At 41.3% G+C, this 23171-nt stretch overlaps 1 protein-coding gene across 1 annotated transcript; it reads right to left on the bottom strand.

Moving 5' to 3' along the window:
* Nucleotides 1–1702: 1702 nt before the first annotated feature.
* crybg2 (crystallin beta-gamma domain containing 2) lies at nt 1703–22119 on the bottom strand. Its single transcript, XM_026348527.1, has 21 exons — nt 19868–22119; nt 14454–15591; nt 13155–13940; nt 9853–9900; nt 8759–8877; nt 7412–7625; nt 6730–6869; nt 6499–6625; nt 6364–6399; nt 6107–6246; nt 5869–5995; nt 5199–5353; nt 4979–5105; nt 4861–4893; nt 4530–4642; nt 4169–4298; nt 3944–4083; nt 3497–3620; nt 2891–3049; nt 2630–2789; nt 1703–2502 (listed from the first exon to the last, which is right to left on the bottom strand). Exons 1-21 carry the CDS (start codon nt 22027–22029, stop codon nt 2414–2416), a joined length of 6267 nt encoding a protein of 2088 aa, XP_026204312.1. The 5' UTR covers nt 22030–22119; the 3' UTR covers nt 1703–2413.
* Nucleotides 22120–23171: the final 1052 nt, after the last annotated feature.

Raw genomic sequence — 23171 nt, 5'->3', positions numbered from 1 at the left:
CAGTTGACCTTCGCAAGTGAAATGACCACAAACAATGGATTTTGTGGCTGAATGGGCCAAAACCCAGTTATCATTGAAGAACTGTTACTGTATGTTCAAGATTGAAGACTCAGAAAACTATATTAATCTCAAAAGGGAAAGTGTTGTCACAGCTGGTCTCTGTTCCAAAGGAAAGAAAAGAACCACAACCAGAAAAAGAACCACACCAACACAAATACAAAATAACAAAAGTACAGATCTAAGAAGGATAAAGTAGGTCTGAAATACTCAGAAATGGAAAATAATGAACAGTGAAGACACCATCAGTCGAACCAGCACAGAGGGATTGTTCAGGATTGAGAGGAGTTTGGTCAGCATCCCTCGCTCAGCCATAAAATGAAGAGGCCCACCTCCACACTCGGAACAAAGCCAGCCCTCCTGACTAATTTGTCCAGTTGGTTAGAGTTGGTCAACTTCACGGTAACTGCCCGAGCAGACCACAGCATAGATTTTTGGCCACACAATTAATAATACTTAGAATGGAAGTTAGAGCTTTACAATTTTATGAATTTCTGCATATGATCGACAAACCCATCAGACAACTTGTCTAAGTATGTGAACCTTGGTTTTACAGTAAGTGATCTTCCCAAGACTGATGTGATCATGAATACCATCATAGCTCAATGGTTCATAAACATTAAAGGTGCATTGCGTCACGAAAGATAACAAAGGAGGCTCTTCAGTACCTCCATTTGAGACCGTCTGAGATAACAATCTGACACTCTCCACCCTTTTTCCTCAGTCAAGAAAGAGGGAAAGTGAGAGAAAGCACACACCACCAAAATAAAACAAACAACATGCATTTATTTGTTCATACAATTATTTCTAACAGGAAACACACAGCTAGCTACTGAGACAACTGCACCAATATATCCCATTCTAGTTTTAATCTGCCCAGTCCCCTGTGCTGATCAACTGCCGTTCATCTGCAGAACACAACAAGATCTGAGACAATGCTAATTTCCAATAAGCCCTTTTAGCTTTGGCAGCATGAACCTTTGCAGTGAAATGGTGAAAGGAGTCAAAAGCAAATACTAAAAGAAGCTTGAATAGCTGTCAAAATTCAAGTGCTAAAAGAAAGTTTAAGCACTGAAAGATGTTGAAGTGTCACTGCTTAAAGACGTGATGAGGACATTTAAATGTTCATTTGAATAGTAAGAAATGAAAGCGGTTGATGTATGTAAAAGCAACTGAAAATGTGTTAATTGAATTGTAACCACTTCAGTGCTGCAGTGAGTGTGTTATCACCCACTTTACACTTACAATACACACCAATGTAGAAATCTGGTATTAAAAATATACAAGGACAGACAGAGTCTAAAGATACAGTTAATTTAAATAGACATAAACTACCGTTTTGCATGTTGTGTTTTTCTTAGTACATAGAAATGCAAAATAATTACAGTGACATTCACTCAGAGTTCAAACAGGCAAAAATTAAAATAAACAGATGTATAAAAGGAGTGGAATTGTAAATGAAGTAAAAGCAGGGTGAATAGTTCACGTACACGACTGATGAAAATTGTTAAAGATAATTCAAGCCAGAATGAAATGATGGTCAGACAACTTCTCACTCAACAGTTTAAAAAGAAAAAAATATATAACCACAATCAATCAGCTTGGATTTATTTAACAAAGTTTATTTTTTTATTTTATTATTTAACAGTGTTTATATTATATATTTTTTCAACCCCCGCCCCGCCCCACGTAACACTTTAGTTAAATCTTTTGTATCAAACATAGTTGTTGCAGTTGATGCAGACAGCACATTGTCAGGTAACAATTTGACGTATCACAACTAAAGCACAAGAAAAAGAAGTAACCTGATAGAAACCTTAAATGTAATCCAATTCACTGCACTGCAACATTTCCCACAAAACAATGAGGATACACATATTTAAAAATATATATATATATTTTGGCTTAATAAATCAACTATATATTTATAGTTTTAATAGCCACTTGGTGTTCACTCTAGGAAACTGCTTTGCTTTTTAGTAAACAAAGGTATAAAAGTACTTCCACAAACAGGACATTTGCATGAGCCTGGTACCAAACAAACAGGGACATGCTAGTTTGAATACTCAAATTGTGGTCAAATGATCAGATAAAGGTCAAAGTCATAGAATAGGTGAAACCCCATCTTCACTATGCTATGTGCTCACACCACTCATTGTAGCAGGTCGGGCACTTACAGTTTTCTTTATTGTCGTCCTTGTAGAAAACCATTGGCGACATATGGGGAAAAGCTCTGTAATATACAGCTTCTTAGGAATTACTTAACTGCATGTTTACTGTGACAACGTCCGTGCTAATTTTACGGATCATAGAGCTGATGATAAACGGAAGTATTGTCAAGAATAACCTGAGGTTTTTATAACAACTCTATCTCCCACTGTTGGCTTGGCCTCTCCTCACTCTCCGACATTATCACCACATGGTCCTTGTCATAACCTTTGCCACCTAAACACAAAAAAACTCTGGTTTAAAAACATTAATTATAGTAATTATGGCAGCATTATAATGATCATCTACAAAAAACTGGCATGTACCATTGTCTATACTATACATTGACTTCCTGTGTTCATACCTTTCACGTCCAGGACCAAGCCGGGGAACGTAATACAAGCGATGAGGCCTTCCATCTGGGCTGCCCAGGTCAGGATAGGTTGCCGAGTCTCTGTCCACAGAGCCACCTTGTTTCCTGGTTCTACATTTCCCATCACCTGAAGGCACATGGTTTGGGACAACTACAGAAAACACACACAGAATACATGATCAGACCAGCTCAGATGACTTGAAACATTCAGTTCAGGTCCAAAAGTTGCTGCTATCTTTTTAATCACGCTACCTTGTTTTTGATTAAGCCATCCTGATAGAACCAGATGTCACTCATGGGCTCCACCTCTGGTGTCACCACCACACGCCCGGATTTCATCTCCTCCACGCCGCCCTGGATGGACATGAAATGACCTCTCTCTTTGTTCTTGATGCGGAAAAAGTGGCGCTTCTGCAGAAAGCAAAAATATACACAAATATCTGGCCGTTATGCAGTAGAGCTTTGAATTTTTTTAATCCCTATGCAAATATAAGCACATTTACAAACACCACGTAAATAAAGTATATTTTTAAACATTTCAGCCCCTTAAAGAAGGAGAGTATCATGGAAAACCTATCTAGTCCTGATGTCACTTCTGACTCTGGAGATGCTATAAAAGTGTGACACTGATACTCCTTCACTGTTCTACCAACACATTGTTCTTTTTAAGGATCTCAATGGGGCTGGGTGCAGCTTTTGTTAATGTTCGAACTTCTAAGGTGGAGGAGGAGGAGAATTTCCACTGCTAACTACTGCGCTGCACGCACAAATTGTGCCCAGTAATACAATAAATAAAGGGGAGCATTTTGTGGCTATGTTGTTAGAAAAAGAGTTTTCAAATGCATGTTGTTAACAAACCTGTCTGACTGGGTACATTGAACCGATGGTATCTAGTGAGCTATACTTCGGCCAGTTGGTAATTTCAATTGGTTCTAATAGGAACTGGCGCCCCCTGTAGTTGCTGTGTTCACATATCACCCAACTGCAAAGACAGAGAGAGACACAGTTAAGTGGGGTTTTGTGGCTTGACTATCTCACAGCATACGGAAACACAGAGAACATCCGTGTTGGTATGGTTTAATTTAACTGCCCAGTGAATCAGCTGACAAGTCATTTTAAAAGTTATATCAAATCCATGCAGCTTCTCTTAACTGCTTTACTTAATAAAAAAACTGAAGAGCTGCAGTTCATAAGCAAAACCAGGAAGCTACGCTATGACATGCATCCATGCAAATACACTGTAAACATGCAAACAGCACATGTTTAAACAATCTCAACGTGTAGCACAGAAAAGCAAACACTTACTAGCCACTGTTGACTTTGACGGAGAGGACGTGGTTGTTAAATCCCTCTTCAACCATGCTGATTATCTCCGTGTCTGCGGTGATCTCTCTGCCCTCCAGACACTCGAGGCCAAACAGAGAGATGGATGGAACTGAGAGAGTCTAGACGGAGGAGAGGTGGATGCTCAGGGCCAGACAAAAGAAGAGAATACAGAGCATTTCTCACAAGTCGTGACAGCTTTCTCACCATTGGTATGATCTTTACAGAACGAAGGGTGCAACCCGGTGGGCATCCCATACTAGTCAAGTTGGGGTACTCTCCTTCAGATAAGACATACAAGTTTCCAGAGTATTCTTTATCTTCATAGAGCACCCAGCTGAAACATTAGAGAAAAACTATTATTAATTATTTTGTTTTGTTCAATTGACCCAGAACAGGAAGGCTTTTTAAATCTTTCCCTATCTTGTAAGTATCTTTTTTACTTCATCATTTACATTTACTTTGTTATTTAATCCTCTATCTATTACTGTACTTTCTATTTCATCGGCATGCCCTGTTGTTTTCTGTCTCCTCTGCATCTTGTAATGGTTCGGTAATGGTTCCTTACCTTCCCCCCATCACTCGGCAGGACTTGGTCAGTAAATTTTCTGGCACTGCTTCCTGGTTGCGGTCAAAGACGTGACAATTGCCCTGGAAGTCTGGCTCAGAGAATAGTATTATCTGAAAATCAAATGAACACAAGTAGAGTCTTAAAGTCTGTATTATTAAACATGCAACTGTAATGTATAAGGTGTCCTTGACTTAGGAGGTTTCTTGGCTATAAGTAAGTAAGTAGCAGGCCTTGCACAGTGGATGCACTAGTAATTAGATGTCAACTATAAGAGACAATGTGAGTTGAGGTTAAAGAGCATAAAACTATCTCAAGCCAAAGGATTTACCTCATTCCTGCTCCTTGAGTTGTCATCAGGAGCCTAAAAACAAACAAATGCGAGAGTTACTTAAAACAATAATTCACTATTCAAATGTCGCTGAGAGATTTATGTCTGCGGTCCTCACCAGCAGGATGGGTTGGACTGAGCAGATGCGATTGTCCTCTGAGCCCCAGTCAGCACAGTTACTGTAGAAACCCTTCTCCAATATGTACTGGTTCCCAGAGAAGTCCACATCAGAGTAGGCAACCCATCTGAAAGGGAACAATTACCTGGTTATTCTTTCACATTACCCCCTGCAATTAACGATGTAACGAGAGCAGCGAATGTAGCGTCCGCCAACTTACGCGCCACTGATTACTTGGATGGAGCAGGTGGAGGTTTTGTACCCAAATAGCTCCACATCAGGAATGGCCTCGGTCACCTCAAAGTTCTTTTCCTCCTGCAAGTCCCGTTCCTCTTCTGGCTGTTCAATCATCACCATCAGGGGGTCAGTGAGGTCCTACAGAAGAGCAAAACCCATATTTTAACAGCATCTTCAACAGCAATTATCATTAGCAGCATAAAGCATTTACATTATTTTTGCACTGTATTAATGAATCTGAATTAGGACTACAGCTCAGACGTCCTGGCGTCATTCTGATCCAGTCTTGAAAGACATCTGCACCTGTGGCTCTTACAGTGCAGTGCAAAGTCACGCTTCAGATTAGATAAGACCTTAATGATGTAGGTCATAAAATTAGCTAATGTAACAGTAAATATACCAGCAGGCCTGTATAAGCCAAATAAAGAAACAAAGCTGTATGTGGTGGAAACGTGTGCAGCCAAAATACTTGCAGTTGATGCAATAAATGAGAAGGGCGCATTTTTCTGTACTCAGAGATGGAGGATTCAGAAACATTTGCAGTATTTCTTATTCAATTTAATTTTATTTGCATAGCGCTAAATCACAACAGAATTCATATAGAATTGTATAAAAAAAAAACCACTTATTCACACATAATAACATCGACTTACTGCTCTTATAACTCTAACGGAGCGCAGCTCTGAGTTACATCCTCCCCACACCCTCCAATCATGGTACTCTCCCTCCTCCAGCAGGTACTGGTGGCCTCGGTAGCCCTCTTTCTCGTAGCCTACCCAGCTGTGCATTAATGGAGACACGCAAAGGGTTAAATCACATATCTTTTAACCAGAGAGATGCTGATTATTGGCTTGATGTTTTTCAAGATATACACACAATAGAGCCACTTACATTCCTCCCAGTACTTTCAGTGAACCAATGTTGTACATAAAGACAGTCTGCTGCCTGTCTATTCGGGTCATGAAATCTCTCATGTTTGTGGTGATGGTCCTCGATTTCCCAGTAAAGTAAGGCTTCTCGTAGATCACCATCTGCAGACCAAGAACAATCATGATGCCCTGAAATCTTTTAAGTTTCACTAGGTGTCATAAAATTTCAATGTTTTTGAATAAACAGTTAATATTTTATTATATATTCAATATTCTTACCTGTGGTTCACCCATATTTTCCACCCTTGGGACACCCTTGGTGGCAAAACACAAATAAATCAAATAAATTAAGTGCAAACAATCAGGAAATATGCACCAATCGGCCACAAGATTAACACCACCAGTAGCACTTACAATTTTGAGCGGATGCACAGACCCCACATAGGGCTGTTCCACTCCCCAGGATGCAGGGTTGGGGTATCCCCCGACCTCCAAGACACGTGGGTCACCCTGAAAAAAGGGCTGGGCAAATACAAGCCATCTGAAGAGTAGAAAACAAAATGTGAATGAAAACAAAAGCAACTTCAATCTGCTTACTCATTTTACAACTTTTATTTTTATTTTAAATCATAGTTTACAACTCACAGCCCAGCATTAATGATGATGGAGTTGGCCTTGATGGGGAAGCCAAAAATCCTGGCATCATCAGAGGTGTCTCTGAAGATGACCTTCTTCCCTTCTGCATTCTCCTCTGGGAAAAGGCAGATTTCAGGGACACTGTAGTCCTGAGGGAGAACAGAGATCACCCTTTAATTTGTGTGGCAAAAGAAATATCAGCTTGTAATTCTAAACTTAAAGAAACCAAAAACCCCAAAGAAAACACGTACAGCAGCAGTTTCGGTGAAATTCTGAGTCACAGATACATCCCATTATCCAAAGGTGAACAAAACCTCTCTTAGTAGATTGCATTGCATTAATACATAAGACAAGCTTTGGTTTAGCTGCAGCCCTAAAGGATTTTGCGACATTAAGAATTGTGTTTTTAGATTCAGCTACTATTGCAGAGGGCAAGTCTGGAAACATATAAAAGACTGGTTATTATTTAGTGCGCGTTAACTTGGCCATTTTTCGGTTGCTGCAATAAATCACTCATAATATTTGATATTTAACAGCCTTGTTCGAATCACAGCAACAGGTGCTTACACTCGCTTTTGACACTAGATGGCGCCATTGAGTGGAGGAGCAGAAAGGGATTGACATGTTGAAATACAAAGCATCTCTGAACTTTTCAGCCTGGATCTCACAGAACCAACTGAACGTCTCTTACTCTAACAGCTCTTCGCACTGATCCGATGATGAACCTCCTGGCGGGTTTGGTTTCCGTCTGCTCGCTGCTGGTTTCTCCATTCGTTTCCTCACCATCCCTCTGGCTGTTTTCCATCGGCTCCTCTGGAGGGCTGAAGGGGCAGGTGAGCTCTATGTCTCCTTCATCCAGGGCGATCTTCTCCCCTTTGAAGTTGGGCTTTTCATAGAGCACCCATCTGTACAAGAGAAGTGAAAGTGTTCATGCACAATTAGTTTTGATTCACACTCCTGCACCAATAACTCAGAAATCTGTCAAAAATGAACAAAGTGAGGGAGGGGAAGAGTTACAAGCAAATATTCAAATCCAAATTCCTACATGTTCGTCATATACAGTCTGGTATGACTATTAGGTTGTAGTTCACCAATTTATTATTTGCAATTTAAATTAATGAGCCCACTGCCTATTTGACTTTCCTCTATTTGTGCTACTGTTAAGTGCTTAAGTACTGCAGTTTTACAGGTTTACTGCTATTGTACCTGAGCACAGTAGAAGAACAAATAGACAGCTTTTCACTGCTGGTCCTGCCTGAACAATATAAACAGCATAGATCTTAGCTTGAGGTGATGCAAATCCCCCTTACTTAACACTTTAAGTACTTTAAATAGAGCAGTTGCTGTAGTTTTGGCAGCGGTACAGTGCAGGATGTGTGAGCTGACACTTTAATTATCTCATTGTAAGAAGCCAAACTTGCATTTGGCCTGCTGTGTGTACGGGCCAGAACATTACCGTCGGTGTTACCACGGGTTCAAACTGTTGGCTGTGTTTGATAAAACATTCCACCTTCGAAGCGAGAGTGTGTCTAAGCTTGTGTGTGAGTGAAGGCATTTGCATGTCCACAGTCCTCGTCGCATCAATAGCAGTTTTGTTTTGTTGCTGCACAAATACGTGCGGAGAGACGGGTTCTTTGGCAAACCAGTGCTTAATTACACATCTCAAGAAAAACAAGGTGTGGAAGAGTCATCCTGTCTCGCTTTGTAACTCGAAAAATGTCCCTAAAATTGCAAATATGTGGCGGCGGCATGAGGACAACAGATTTTTCAAGAGGTTTTCTTACTGCTATAATTATATTAACAGGTATTATTAAGAGAAACATTTAACGACACCCTGTAACTGACTCTCGGTCAGCAAAGTTTCTCATTTAAATTTCTTTGTTGTTCATGTTTGCACATGATGACAAGTAGTATATCATACATTTCTACGTCTGAGTGTATATTATTTTTAATTGGGAAACAGCAACTCAAGATCTGGTAGTTTGGTGCAACTCGCTTGTTTAAACATGGCTGGTGTGTATACTTTTCAACCACTCACCCTCCTCTGACCACCCTGATAGAGATGGTCTCCTGCAGTTCCCAGGGTGTAGCATCGATGACATCGCTGCGGACTTCGATCCTCTGGCCACACATCCCCGGCTGGTCAAAAATATACATCTGGACAGAACAGGCCGACATAAGTTCTTCCAGCAAAAAGTAAGCAGCTTTGCAAAGGGAGACACTTATCTAATGAAACCTGGTGCTTAGAGAGTGAGTTTTAATAATATTAAAAATGTATTTGTAATGATAAAATAGACTGGTTTCAATTACAATAACTACAGCAGTAATGCAGGCAGGAGTTCAACCAGAGCTGCTGAAGAATCTGTTATGACAAATAATAACGTGAAGCCATTATCATCAAAGACAAAATCTCCATTTGATATCAAAGCATAAATCTGAAATGTCATGCTTATTCCCCTGAGGATTAGTTAAGGTGCTTAGGATAAGAATATGAATAAGGTACAACGCAACAGTATGTTACTGGTGAGCTTCAAATAAAACCAGGCATTAAAGCTTCATTTCAGTACACTAGTGTCGCAAGAATCCTCTGCATGACTAAAATGCAGACATGATGCAGTCAGCTTGTACTTTAAAGGCCTCAGTCATTTCAAAAGAAGCTGCCTGGGAGGTTTTTGGTTTATGTGGTATATATGGTTTAACCAGTCTGCTAGTTCTACTGAAAAGAGGTTATGAAACAGCAGTTAGGTAAGAGGCCACGTGTTAGTGAAAGAAAAACACTGTGCAAAAGTCGAGTATCAAGGACTTTATTTTCCCCTCACATAAACCACTTACTGTACCTATTCTATGAATGAATACTGTTGGACCCTAAGCAGCTCTGGTAACCACAAATATCTGCAGTTGCTAACATGAAACTACAATAAAACGTAATATGACAAGCAACAGCTCACAATCATCACAATGTGGACCGGACTGGATTGTTTATCTGACCAGTGTTACAGCAAATTACAGAGTAACACAGTGTTCATAGTGATGACACAACTTCCTGGTTTCAGGTCAAAGGTTATCAGTGACAGAAACCGCCTCCTAACGAGAATGTGGACATGTTCTGTATCAGCAGCACGTACGACTCACCTTTCCAGGACGAGGATTGAGCTTCCCATGTTTCTTCTCTTTTGTGAGCTACGGACAAAGAAAACAAATGTCAAACTTCTTAATACATATGATTAGTAATTTATTTTCTTACATTAATAATTCATGAACAGGGACAGGTGAACAGGTGGGAATACATTGCTCTTTTTAGTACTACGTTCACAGATAACACATAAGATCATGTGCACTCGGTGACGACTGAATGAACTGTTTCACTTTGAGTTTCCGGTTGTACAAATCACAGATTCATTCGTTCATGCGATTGAGGTATGGTTACTTGTGCATATCGGAATGTGATAGCAACTTAGGTCTGTGTGATTGTGTATAGATTTATCAGAGAGGTTGATGTGTGTTTGTGTGTATGTTTGGTCTTGGGTTTCACTTGGCTTCTACTCTTCTCTGGGAGCAAGTTATCATCTGGATCATGTTACCAACCAAAGAGGGCCTGCTGCTGAAGCTTTTATTTCAGTAGTGCTCATTTGTGCCCCAACCACCTTCACTTTAACAGGAAAGGATTTTAAACTACATACATAACAATATATTCTAAATGCAGAGCAAATTTAACAGACTTTATGTGACAACCCTGTGAAGACTTTTCTAAACTGCAGCAGAACATCTTTGTCATTAACAGTGAAAGTGAGACAGGGAGTCGAATGGCCCTGTAGCGTTTGTTCTGCACTGACCTAGTAAATAAAAGAGAGACTCGCTGCTGTTCAGACACAACAGACACAAAAAACTGTTTCCGACTCCAGAGCCAACATTAAAAATAAGCTTCCCTTTCAGTTACTATTGTTCTTGCAATGTGAATAACAAAACTTTGAATTCATGTAGGTGTAAGGTTCCTTTCTTTACAGATATATACCGAGAGCGTATAAAAAAGAAAGAGCATAGTATATTATATTATATGATATATTTATATATACAAGTTTTGCTTCTCTGTCTGATTGACTTGTCATTATGTCCTAACACAAGCACGGGTGGAACAGTTTCTAAAAAAATGTTGTCGAACACGCTGTCACCCTGTATAATCCACACGCTCCAAAAAGTAAACATTTACATTCCTCTGCATTGACACTGTACTGTAACCTGTCTGGCTTCAACACCTGGGGTCACAGGTAGTTTATCATACCCTAAACGCTGCTGCCACTTGGAAGCTGAGCAGGCTCTATTTACATTTTCATTTACAAGAAAAAAAAAAAAAAGTGCAAGAATTAAACTTTAAGACTTTCTGATGCCACTGTAAACTCACACAGTCCCTTTCTCCATCTGTTCCCTGCCCTCCCAGCGGCCTGGGCACACGCTCTGCTCTACTGTAAAATGAATAACTGCAGATGGAATGTGCAGCTTCAGCAAATCATATGTTCAAAACAAAACGATGAGCATGTGATGCATTAAGACGGGTGCACAAAACCAATTAAAACTCTTGAACGTGAACACGAACAGACAACCGCTTTCTCATCCCCTCGTCGGACTCTTGTCACCCTCCCTCGTTTATCCCTGTCAACTCCGTTTCATCAAATATCAAGCAAACAAGGGGAAGAAATGTGATGATAAACACAAGCAAGGTGTGGCTGTGTCTCTGCAGGAACAGACAGATAGTTGGAATGGGTGGGGAGCTTACTCGAAACTGAGAAAAAAAAACTGAAGTAAAGAGTGTTCTGCCAGGATTAAACGACCGAGAGGTCTCACACCCACCAGCTGGGAAAAGTGTCACTGATGATTTGAATGCATGAAGGAGTTTATAGCATGCAATCCTCCAACGCAAAAAGAGACAGCAGTCCTGCAGCATGGCCAGAATTCCTTCGAAGTCACATTTGTGCTCCACGTTTCTTCTCTACCCATTTTACAAGCAATACCTCTCATCGGTTTATCCATTTATTTTACACCCCTCAGCTTGCAGAAGGGAAGCAGGATAAAGCTATAAAACACATCCCTGTTAACGTCCACGTCACAGCAGGACACCAACACACTGTGCTCGATGACAGCCAGCACGTTGTCTGATGTTAAATTTATTAATGTAAAGACTGCTCAGCTCCTCATCTGATGCTAGTTTTAGTCTCAGTGGCAGACTCGGTGAGATCAGCTGTGGAGCCATTTGCTAGACCCGTCCTGGTGAGTGTTGCAAAGGCAAACTACTGTTAAGTATTGTTTAAATGAGAACAAACGTCCTGTGCAAACACTTGTATTAAAGCCACACAGGCCAGCTGTAGACGAATGCCGAGTTACACCTGTAGTATCCAGTGGACGCTCCTTTTTGCATTTGCATGGCTAGATAAAACCACAGTATCACACGGTAGGCATGGCAAAAATGTCAATCTAATGTACTGCAGACAGCAACGCAATTAAAAAGCAGGAGTAGCTGCTTGTCACAACATGCCAACTTTCCCTCAGGGGTCATTTCAGTGGTAGTATAACTGCACTTGCAGTAAAGGTGGCCAATTTAAATGATTAACAGTTAATGTGAATTGTGTTAATTATTTGCAAAGGTGTAAAACAGAGGAACGAGTGAAAGACGTCATCTACATGTCTACAGTAAGCTGTGAAACACAGAGAGGTTGTGTGCGTGCCGTCACGTGAGCATGTTTGACTAGATGTTCTCTTTCCTGCCTATAAAACTTATTTTTATTTATTTGATGTCATAAATCAAACCCCTCACATGCACACAAGTGCGTGTAGGGTGAAAACGAGTACATACTTGTGTGACCCTACGTCTGGACGCACCTCCTTTTGCTGTGCAATATTGTGATGCTCAGATGCATGCAAAAATGTTGCGTGTCTGACGGGTTTGGATCCGACTGACCACACATGACTTTGTTGACAGATGGGTGGGTGAAACCCTCAGAAGCCGCTTCCACTTTAATGACTGACGTAGCTCTAAAAATATTTGAATTAGGAAACTAAATAAATGGCGAATAAAAAAAATAAATAAATAAATGTGTGCACAAGGAACCACATATGAAGTCCTCTCTCACCTATTATAAGTTGGCCTGTTGTTTGGGCTTTCTTTTATAGCAGTGAGGACAATAGATCTGAGATTGAGGTTTGGAGATTGTATTTAAAAGACTTTTCATTAGATGTTAACATAGATGTGGCTGCCATTTTAAAGTACACAGCCAAAACTGGATACGTCAAACGCTCTGCTATACGACACATTCTCACTGGGCCTATGCATAAAATGCTTATTCTACTAATTCATCCTTCGATGCACCTTTGGAGAGCAGAGAGTGCATTGTATTAACCCACATCTTCTACCTAAATATCACCTAAACAAATACCTTACTTACATAAGCATCAGGGAAGGCTCTGTATTTCATCAATAAATTCCTGTCCGGCTCAGGTTCTTGGCACTGGAACTGAGACCCTCCAAGCACGCTGTTGAACAATGGGGACTGCTGCACCCCCGCCAGGCGCTCGTTGCTGAGGCTCCTCTGCAGGATGGGAGTGCTAACTGTTCCTGCACCTACGCCCATCCCCAACCCCATCCCAATCCCCTGTGTCTGGCCAAACATAGATAGGGGGGAGTCTGGGGTGGCGAACGGCCTGTGGAGGTCGATTGAGCCAGTGGGACTGAGGAGACGAGTGGGACTGTTGCTGGAGGGCGGTGAACTGATGCTAAGTGGTGGAGGCCGACTCATACGAGCACTGGGATCTTCAGCTCCGGTCAAGGAGCCCGATGCGGAGGAAGAGGAGTTCAACAGGTAGGAGAAACGATCAAAGCGGGTCCCTGCAGTGTCTGTCCTGGTGCCAGGTTCACCGAGCTCTTTCGGCGCTGCACTTACACGATCATTTGCAGGCCCTACTTCAGGTAGTGAGTTAGTGTGGAAGAGTGGACGATGGGGTTTCCCATTTTCCTGTGGCAGATCTGTGGATGATGACCTGTAGCTTCTAAAAAGTAAACTGTTGTCTAGGCGAGAGCCTAAGCTGGAAGACGGGAGTACTCCATTTCCATTGAGCACTGGGGATTTTAACTCCTCTGGGGAAGAGTCAGAGGAGTTTTTCATTACAATACTGTTGGTAGCAGATGCTCTCAGGGGCAAGGTCAGGCCTCTGGTTCCAGAGTGCTGCTGGTCCTGCGGGTGGTGGAACAATTAGTTGTTATTAGTTGTTCAGCCACATATTCTCACATACAGTGCCAATACATATATATAATAAAACAATATGTGTACACTACAATGTGGCTGAGGTGAATGAAAGTACAGCTTTGAAACAATCAGTAGCCAGTGTGTTTATACTATTTTCCTGTTAAACTTCAGATGTGGACAAACTTGTTTGATGTTTGAGTTTGAATGTTCTTTTTTGCAATACAATGACAAATTTCTTCTAATTTCTAGCACTTTCACACATATTTGCATATATGTTCAAATTTCAAATGCACATAAACCACAGAATAAATTACATATGTCTTTTGTAACTAGGGCAAACAAGGACAATCAAAGATAATTAGAGAATCTGATTTCATTTATCAAAACAATAACAGTAATATATAATCATGTCATGAGCCTACATGTAGATTTTCCTGCTTTATGCATTAAGGTGGGACGTTTTATCCATTTTCACTTAAATGAATGAATGTCTTAACAAACCTGTTGGTTGTGCTTCATCAATTCCAATGGTGAACGAGTGTCTCTGGCTGAGGTCCTCTTCAGTCCCAGGTCAGCAGGCAGAGTGTAAAGTCCATTGGGGGTCTCAGCAGGGGCTGTCGCTTCAATCTTTTTTGTTGGACTAGTGTGGGAGTCAGTAAAATCAGAGGAGAAAAGGTTGGGAGCGTCTTCAACTATTGGAGGCAGGGAGGAAACAAGAGGCTGAGGAGGTGCACGTGGGCCCAGGCTCCTGGGCCTCTGGGAAGGACCCATGCTCTTCAGTGTATCCATCAGGTTATTCATGTCAAACTGGGTGGAGGAGTCTGCGTCGGGGGAGTCGGGGGGAGTGGAAGGGGGAGCTGCAGGGTCCGGGACCAGCTCCACAAACGTAGCCTTGAACACTCCAGTAAATAGCGATGAGTCGTCGTCTTCTTCTGTCAAACAGTCGGCGTGGCCGGTCTGAAGTGCAGAGGAGAAGTAAGACACGGGGAGCTGTTGTGAGTCCCAGTGTGACTTTATCCTCTCCGACTCTGCCTCTCCCTCTCCCTCTCTTCCACCTGCAGGTGCAGATGGCTCCTCCTGTTCCACTAAACCCCTCCTCCACCCATCTTTTAGTTCTCCGGCTGGCTCACTCTCACGGCTCAGATAAACTTCGGTCCTGTCACTCAGCGTGTTACCAAGGACAATATGTTGCTCTGAAGAGGAGGAGGAAAATGTTTTGCTATGGTATTTGTATGTTGCAGCCTCGGGGAGAGCAGACAGAGACGATAAGTGGGAGGTACTAGAGTAGTTGTCAGAGAAAGAGAAATCCTCTTGTTTGGATGGTTTATACTGAGAAACCATGTCAAAGTTATTCTTCCATTTGTAATCTGGGCTGAGATCTGTTCCATTTGACACTGGGGCAAAATCCACTGTATCACAGCTGCCGTTGGCAGTGTCAGCCTCATTTACCAGGGACACTTTATGGATGCGATGTTTGGATTCATCCTCTTTAGGAAAACACAAGTTCTTTATGGTCAGCGTGGTGCTCAGGCTGCTGTAGCCTAGACTCATTTTGTCAAGTGATTCCTGGTTTTCTTTTAACTGCTGATTATCTGAAGCAAGCAAGACTTTTGTGGAGGCACTTGAAGCTGTCAGAGATCTGGCAAACACAGAGAAAACAAAAGCAAAAAACAAAGTGAGGGCCTGGCTTCGTGATCAGGTCCATAGACTAAGGTAGTGCAGTAAAACCAACAATGCAAATTATTTAAGGCTACTTTGAATATCCTGATCCTTGCATTGAAATTTCCAATTATCCAAAGAGCAACAGCTGTTAATTTTGTCCCTGTATTTCTGACATATGCATGTTCTACTTCTGGCTGGTCATGTGCACATCAACAAAACACTGTACTGTACGGGTGCCTTTTCTTTTGCGGGGCCCTTTCAGCCTGTTTCAGACTGTTGACAGACACAGGTGACAAAGATCAGATAACAACATCCAGAAATGAGCTGGTAAATGTCTGTGTTTGAGTGAGAGGCTTCATTGTATGGCTGATAAGCTGTATATTTACATGAACATTTATGATCTGATAACACCACCACTAAAAACTCCATCAAGTAAATGTGTGTATCCAAGTTTGAAAGAAAATAGTCTGGAAATATCTTTATTTATAAATACACTCTTTACACTTTAAGGTTCAATGAAGGTTGGATTATCACACCTATGTGTCGTTTTCATGGACTGTGTGGGTGGCTACCAGTAAAAGGTCAAAAGTTTTGCAAACTACACAAAAACATGCACACTGTGACTCACTTTTTTTAAAACTTGGCATTAGACGCTGTCACTACTTACAATTTTAAGGTCATGCAACAATCAATCAATAAAACTTAAGAGGATATTTCAAAAGGTCAGCCTTGATGAATTACTTAAACACGTGAAAGATCAGCCGTGGATCCAACACTAATGCAAAAGGTGCCAAAAACACTGTTCTATGAGCGCAGCCATCCGCACTAATGTAATTAAAATGCTTCTCTAAGTAAAGTATTGATCAGTAATTCAAACATTAATTCACATAAAGATGTGGAAGATCTGCAGGAATCAGAAGTCGTTTCAAGTCAAACGTCAAAATGATTTGAGCGTCTCTGTAGACATGTCCTAACTACAAAGAATGAGTCACACATAAAAACTGTTCAATCTGCAGCCAACGACGCTAAGAAGAGATCTTAAGATTAATTAATTACATTTTCTTTGGTGCATCAAACATAAAACTGGATTCACTGAACTAAGTTGAACCAGGGCAGGGGACTGCACTGGCGAGGAGTAAATTGTTGCTCTAACTACAGACGACGCCTACATCCACTAATTCTGGCAGCAATCATCATCTACCTTGTAGTTTTGACAGTGTAGTATGCAAATTATGTCACACCTGACACAATGACACAACAGGAGACACATGGGCGGACTGACTGACAGATAGCATGCAAACAATGTACAGTTCATTAGTATATAAATAGGCAGGACATGGATTGGAAATTGCAGCATTGCACGTGGTACATAAACAATGCCTGCAATGTTTACAGTGAGTGTGTTTATCACTGTGTGGATGAGCATCTCTACGCCATTAAAACAGTGTTGTGGATCTTCTGTTCGTATGTTCAATGAAGATGAGTTGCAGTGTTAGATGAACTTCACAGTGAACCAGCTTATGGTTGAGGTGTGGTTTAAACCTCGTCTCGCATATTCTGCTGACAGAAGAGGGAACTCTCCACATGCTTCCCATTCCACTTGTGCCTCAGGTAATCTGTCGGACAACAGCCAGTCACACTTGGAACGAAAATATTGGACAAAGGTCAGAGGCAGAAAACTACATGAGGTTCAACTGGCTTCAGATCTAATTCTACCAAACCTTCTGCATACACCTGTGCCTTCTTCAGGAAGATGCTGAATCTCCTTAAAAGACTAGGAAACTGATTTTATTTATGTTTATTTGTCATAAATCTGTAAAGAAACTAAAATTAGTTTCTTCTCACCAAGTTTTATTCCAAATGTTTTTCTTTGTGCACTAGTTGCTGCATTCCTTTTGTAAAACCCTGGCATCCAGTTTTGCTCTTAATGACTCTGCTAAGGAAAAAGCCTGTAAGACAGGTGGGGATAAAATGATTTGAAATATGTCTTCCAATGAACACCAGCGTGCCCGTTTACCAGAAACTGTGTGGGAGGCTACAACTTATTTGTTGGCACGCTATGGCAAGAAAAAAAAAAAAAAGAAAGACAAACAGAACTAAATAAATAAATAAATAAATCACTGGGAATAAAAGTCATTTCAGTATCACATACACATTGTTGGAAATCAAGCTCACCAAACAGGGAGCTGTTTTGCAAATAAAAACTATTTAAAGCATGAATAGAAAGCCAAATATAACATTACTACTCAGACTACTACTGACTACACTACACAATCTCATTTATGTCATACAACATGTACAGCAGAGATACCTTGGATTATTTTCAAAGATCTTATCTCATTTTCTATTTATACATGTTGGTAGTCTAACAGAGTCATCGGTCCCCTGCCTTCAACTCAAGTACAAGAACCGTCTTTGCTGCCATCTCGTGGTTTAACAATACAACTACAGCACAGCACAATTAATCTGACAGACTAAATAATCACACTGACACCAATAACCAACATTTAAGACCAAATGCACCATAACTGATCAGCATTTAATATATCTTACAGTATAAATTGGATATTTGATATTAATGCATGGATTACTGTGGTGCACATATAGCAGATTGATGCTTTTCCCTGTGTGGTAACTATATTAAAGCTACAGTATGCAACTCATCAAAACTTGTCTTAATGTGGCGAGGTGCTGTTGACATCTCACAGAGGTATTTGCTTTAAACTGTTTTTAGGAGAGGCTCGCCCTTTTAACCCATTTCAACTATTTTTGCTTTATTATCGACTTTTGCAGCTTCTGTGTTGTGAAGAGCACTGCAGAATGTAGCAGGTGGTAGAACCACCTAGTGTTGCAGGATGGAGTCACATGCTAGCACAAGCTTAAGCACAAGTTGCATATTGTAGTTGTACTGTTTCTGTTCATAACGGTACATGTGCACTCCTCATATCACGCGGCACACATTTCCAGGAAAATTCTGTCTTTCTGAGAAATCTCTCCCACCATCTCTGGGCCTTTGCCTGCTACTGTTGACACTTTTAACACAGATCAGAAATTCCAGAAGGGAAGAAATGCATCAGAAAACACAACATTACACCACAGCTGAGATACCACAGCTTCCTGCAGTGCCAAAGAAAGCTACTTTCTTTTAAACATTATAAGGCCAAGGTGTGGTCATGACTTCAGAATACTTTTTTTTTTTTACCCATCATGTCAAACAGTCATATTCAAACAGAAGTATTCTGCAAAGGAAAATGAGCATCATCAATAAACCTGTCAATCATTTTAATAATTACTTGATCAAATACTCTCATCACAAATGTAACTTCATAGAGATTTAAAATAAGGTTTCACCGCAAAACAGCAGAACCCCAAAGATGTTCAATTTATATTTATTGATACAAACAAGGTAAACAGAAAGTGCTCGTGTTTCAGAAGCCACCAACAAATAATATTTGCATATCCACACTGAAGTATTTACTTTTGATTGACAAGGGAATCATTTAATTGCTCCACAGTTTTGGGGTGTGGCTCTGCTCAACAAAGGTTCTCCTGGCAGACCCTGGGCACATTTAAATATCATAAGGAGCCAATGAACTTGAAGTGTTGTGTCTTGTATTAGACTGCAAGCCGACAGTGTCATTAATCCCATCGAATCAATGTTGTACCCTTGTATCTTTCTAATCTGCATCATAAACGCTCCTTAGACTAATGAGTTTGAGTTGGGTCATCATAACGAGTGCATGTGACAAAACTACCAGCGATTATGAGCTTCACTTAACATCTGATGCAGTTAAAAGGGTGTGTTCAACACAGGCATGTAGACAGTTCTGTTGGTAAATAACCCAGTTTAGTCACTGGCTGGCATTATGAATCAGATAAAATGTGGTACCATCACATTTTTCAGGGCCTTATTAGATGACCGTACTGTAAGGTTAGAAAGTTAACGTCACCCACATACAATCTGTTGTCTTGGTAGCACATAAATATCACATTGCATTTTACAAGATATCAACACTGTTATTTGTGCTTAACATCCCTTCAGCTACATGTTGTCCATGTCTACCCACAATTTTCTCATTTAAAAGCATTTAACTAATAACTCCTTATATTCCACTTTACCTTAATGCTTCCCAAATTCTCCCTAAATGTGAACATTTATCAATTAAACACAGCTGAACTATTTAATGTACATGTCCATTCAATACATAATTAGGCTCCTGACTCTCTTTATATAATAAAGACTGGTCACTCACCCCTGATCCAGGTCAGTTTGGGCTTCTGGCACATGCTCATGTCCTTCTGAGGTCACCTGTGCAGCTTCAGTATCAGGATGGTGTGTGTCTGTGTTCGATGCTGACAGCTTGACTGCCACCTGTTCTCGCACCGTCTTGTATTTATCTGTGCTCTGAGTAATTGTATCCGCCCACTTGCTTTGCCGTGGAGCCCTGTTGTGTTCAACCTCTGTAGCATCCGACTGCAACTCCGCGTTTTGTGTCGCAGAGCCTGTGACAACCTCTAATCCAGCAGCACTACCCGACACTGCATTTGTTGTAGTGCTGCTGTCGGTTTCTCTGCTTTTCTTCCTTCCTTCTTGACTCTCGTGTGCAGTTTCTGAAACGTGCTCTTCCTCTGCCTCTCTTACTGTGGTTGTGATCGCGTCTTCTTGTCTAGACTTACTGGGAGCAGCATGCATATATTCAGACCTTCTGATGTCTTTATAAGTCAGATCTTGTACCTCCTGCTTTGGGAATAGCTGCTTTCCATTAGGGTGGGCTTCTGTTTCCAAGTTCTGGGTCCAGTTTCCCTCTGGCCCCTCCCCCTGCCCATGCAGCTCACCGGAGGGTGGAATGACTTTACATACCATCAGCGTGTTCACCTGCTCAACCGGTGTGGCCAGTAACTCCTCCTTTCTCCCCTCCTCCCCTTCTTTCGTCTGTGGCAATGCTGTGGTTGCTAATGCTTTCTGCTGACTCTTTCCATCGTTGCTTGGAAGAAACTCATTCCTCTGACCTTCTAGCTGTTGCGTCGCTTCAGTCTGGCAACTGAAATTGCTCGTCTTTTCTTCATCGCCCACTTGGCCTTCCTCATTCTGCATTTTAAGAATTACCACCCTTAAATCTCCCTCGTATCGTTTGCCCGTCTGCCTTTCTCCAATCTCTCCTTGCTCTTCGTGCAGCAGGACCTCTTTCAGCCCATGTACCATGCAATTGTCTTCTCTTTCATCTATCGTCTGCATTTCTTCGTCCCCGCTCTGCTCTGAATTGTCCTCTTCAGCGCTGTAGTAAATCTCCATGGCGCTGCCATCATCTGATCCTACGCTCAGGTATGCTGGGCTTAAAAACCCCTCGTGCCCATCCATCTGTCCAGGAGTTTCGATCTTGACCTCAAGATCCCGCAGTGAGCTCATTTTGTCGGGCACAGGAGAGGGACAGTGAGAGAGATTAGTACTCGCCTCGTCGGTCACCAGCTCTTTGACTAGGATCACTCTCCGTTTGGAGTCAGTAACTTGAGTATCTGCCCCTTGGGATGTTACATAGCCAGAAACAGGAGCAGCAGCGTTTTGAAGCTCAGGGACTGACCTGACAGATTCCTGAATGAGGCTAAAGTTGTCTGATTTCACCTCTGAATGGGAGTGGGACAGCTCTGAATAATGAATGTCTTGACGAACTGGTTCAGAAGCTGCATTAAGAGAGTAAGGTGGGTCTCTGCGGCGAATGTCTGACTCCTTAAGAATATCAAAAGCAACCGAACTTTGCTGAGAGGTCTCACTGGAGAAAACTACCTTTCTCTCGCTGAAGTTGGCCTGTGTGTTGTCGCCTTGTTTGTTGGTATAACTACTTTCATCATCGTCCTTTTTGTTACCAGCAAATGCATGTGAAGTTGATAGGTGTGAGTAAATGACATTAGTTTCTGTGCGACATTCATTGCGGCTTCTAGCCGTGACAGGGTCTGATTTAGTGTTAAGATGCCTCATCTCCATGTGGATTTCAGGTAGAGGGTTTGAGAGGGAAGAGACCGTCTCAGAAGTAAAACCTGCAGGGAAAAGTGAATCATACAACTCTCCATAAACTGCATCTTGACTGACAGGAGGGACACTGTTTTCACTGCTAACAGCTGATGTTATGGAGGCGCTCTTGACAGTTTCAGGAATAGACCTCCTAACACGAGAAACTGAGAATTCTTGATTGACGGTAGCAGAATCTGCTTTGAGATCACAGTCGTCCTTGTGCGGAGCAGGGTGTGACTCTGTAATAGTGCTGAAAATATCGGAGCCAACACTTTTCTCACCACTTGGAGTTGTATTATCAGCTATGCCAGGGGCATCAGGTGGATGACATGATAATGTAACATTGGTAGGATTCGGTTTGAACATTTTCTGATTTCGTGTACGACTGCTGGAGGATAGCGTTCTCATGTGCACCAGAGCTGGTGCAAACAGACTTAAATGGTTCTTTGTGATCTGAGGTGTCAGACACAACCGGAAGCTGACTTGCTGGAGGGCTAGGTGCTGTCTGAGTCACAGGGCAAGGTAAATAGGTATCTCTTTCGGATGAATTAACCTGAACAGGAATATGTGGTTCCTCATCATCCAGCTGGAGCTCGAAAATGGAAGCAATCGGTGCTTTTAAGGGTTTATTGTGCACATCGCAAAGAACAGCGCTGTTTGTCAGAGGCTCTGATGCATCTGACTGAGTGTTTATAGGGACAGACGTCTGTGATTGACTGGGTAAAGCAAAGGATGATTCCAATTTGTTTGCGGCCACAGGAGGAGGAGAAGGGATGTCAAATTTCTTGCTGATGTCAAGCTCAGGTTGAGACATACTAAACCTCGTCTTTGTGTTTGCTTGATCCAACTCCATCTGACTGAGGTCCAGAGGAGTCTAGAAGAAGATAATTTACAGTTTCAGACATTAAAGAAACAAGAAAGTACTGTTCTGAACATCTAGATCAATAATAGTAAATAACAGCAGATATGAGTAAAGAAGCCAAATAATCCATAAAGTTTCTGAACTTTCTGAAATACTGAAATGTATTTCCACATCTATCAAGAACTCTTAAAATGTCACTTTATTCTAAAACAATGAAGTAGTAAGTAGTAAGAATAAAAGATGAACAATTCAGTTCAAAATTAAATGTTTCCTTTAGGGTCATTAAAAAAAATCTAAGGTTTGAACTCTGCATTTATTTAAAACAGATCATAATAGTGCACAAGGACCAAATCTAAAAATAACACGTCACCAAATGGTGTTACCTTCTCTTTCTCTTCAATGCTCGAGCTATGAAGGCCAAAAGTGCTCTTAGAGACATTCTCTTCATCCTTCTTTTTCCTCTTTCTAAGACCAAAGTTAAAGGTAGCAAATCTTTTGGGTTTACGCAGGTCCAACTCTGAGTAGCTAAATTCTTTGTTCTGAGAGGAAGAGAGAAAGAAGGAGGGATGGAGAGTGAGATGAAAGAGAGAGGACGAGACAGGGAGAATTTAAAAAGAAATGTATGAGGTATAGAAATGTCATGTTATTTACATGGTAACATGTTAATATGGTTATTTCGGTCACAGCA

This window comes from Anabas testudineus, chromosome 11 (genome assembly GCF_900324465.2).
Source record: "Anabas testudineus chromosome 11, fAnaTes1.2, whole genome shotgun sequence".
In the NCBI taxonomy this organism is placed as follows: Eukaryota; Metazoa; Chordata; class Actinopteri; order Anabantiformes; family Anabantidae; genus Anabas; species Anabas testudineus.
Note: the sequence above shows the minus strand (reverse complement) of the source record. Positions and strands in the feature narration are given on the sequence as shown.

Bases quoted from the DNA above. Each gene is read 5' to 3' on its own strand.
- crybg2 (XM_026348527.1), bottom strand. From the start codon at position 22,029: ATGAGAACGCTATCCTCCAGCAGTCGTACACGAAATCAGAAAATGTTC. The intron at 6,247-6,363 runs GTAAGAATATTG...CTTGGTCTGCAG, and splicing joins AAAATATGGGTGAACCACAG to ATGGTGATCTACGAGAAGCC. The intron at 4,299-4,529 runs GTAAGGAACCAT...CTAATGTTTCAG, and splicing joins TGCCGAGTGATGGGGGGAAG to CTGGGTGCTCTATGAAGATA.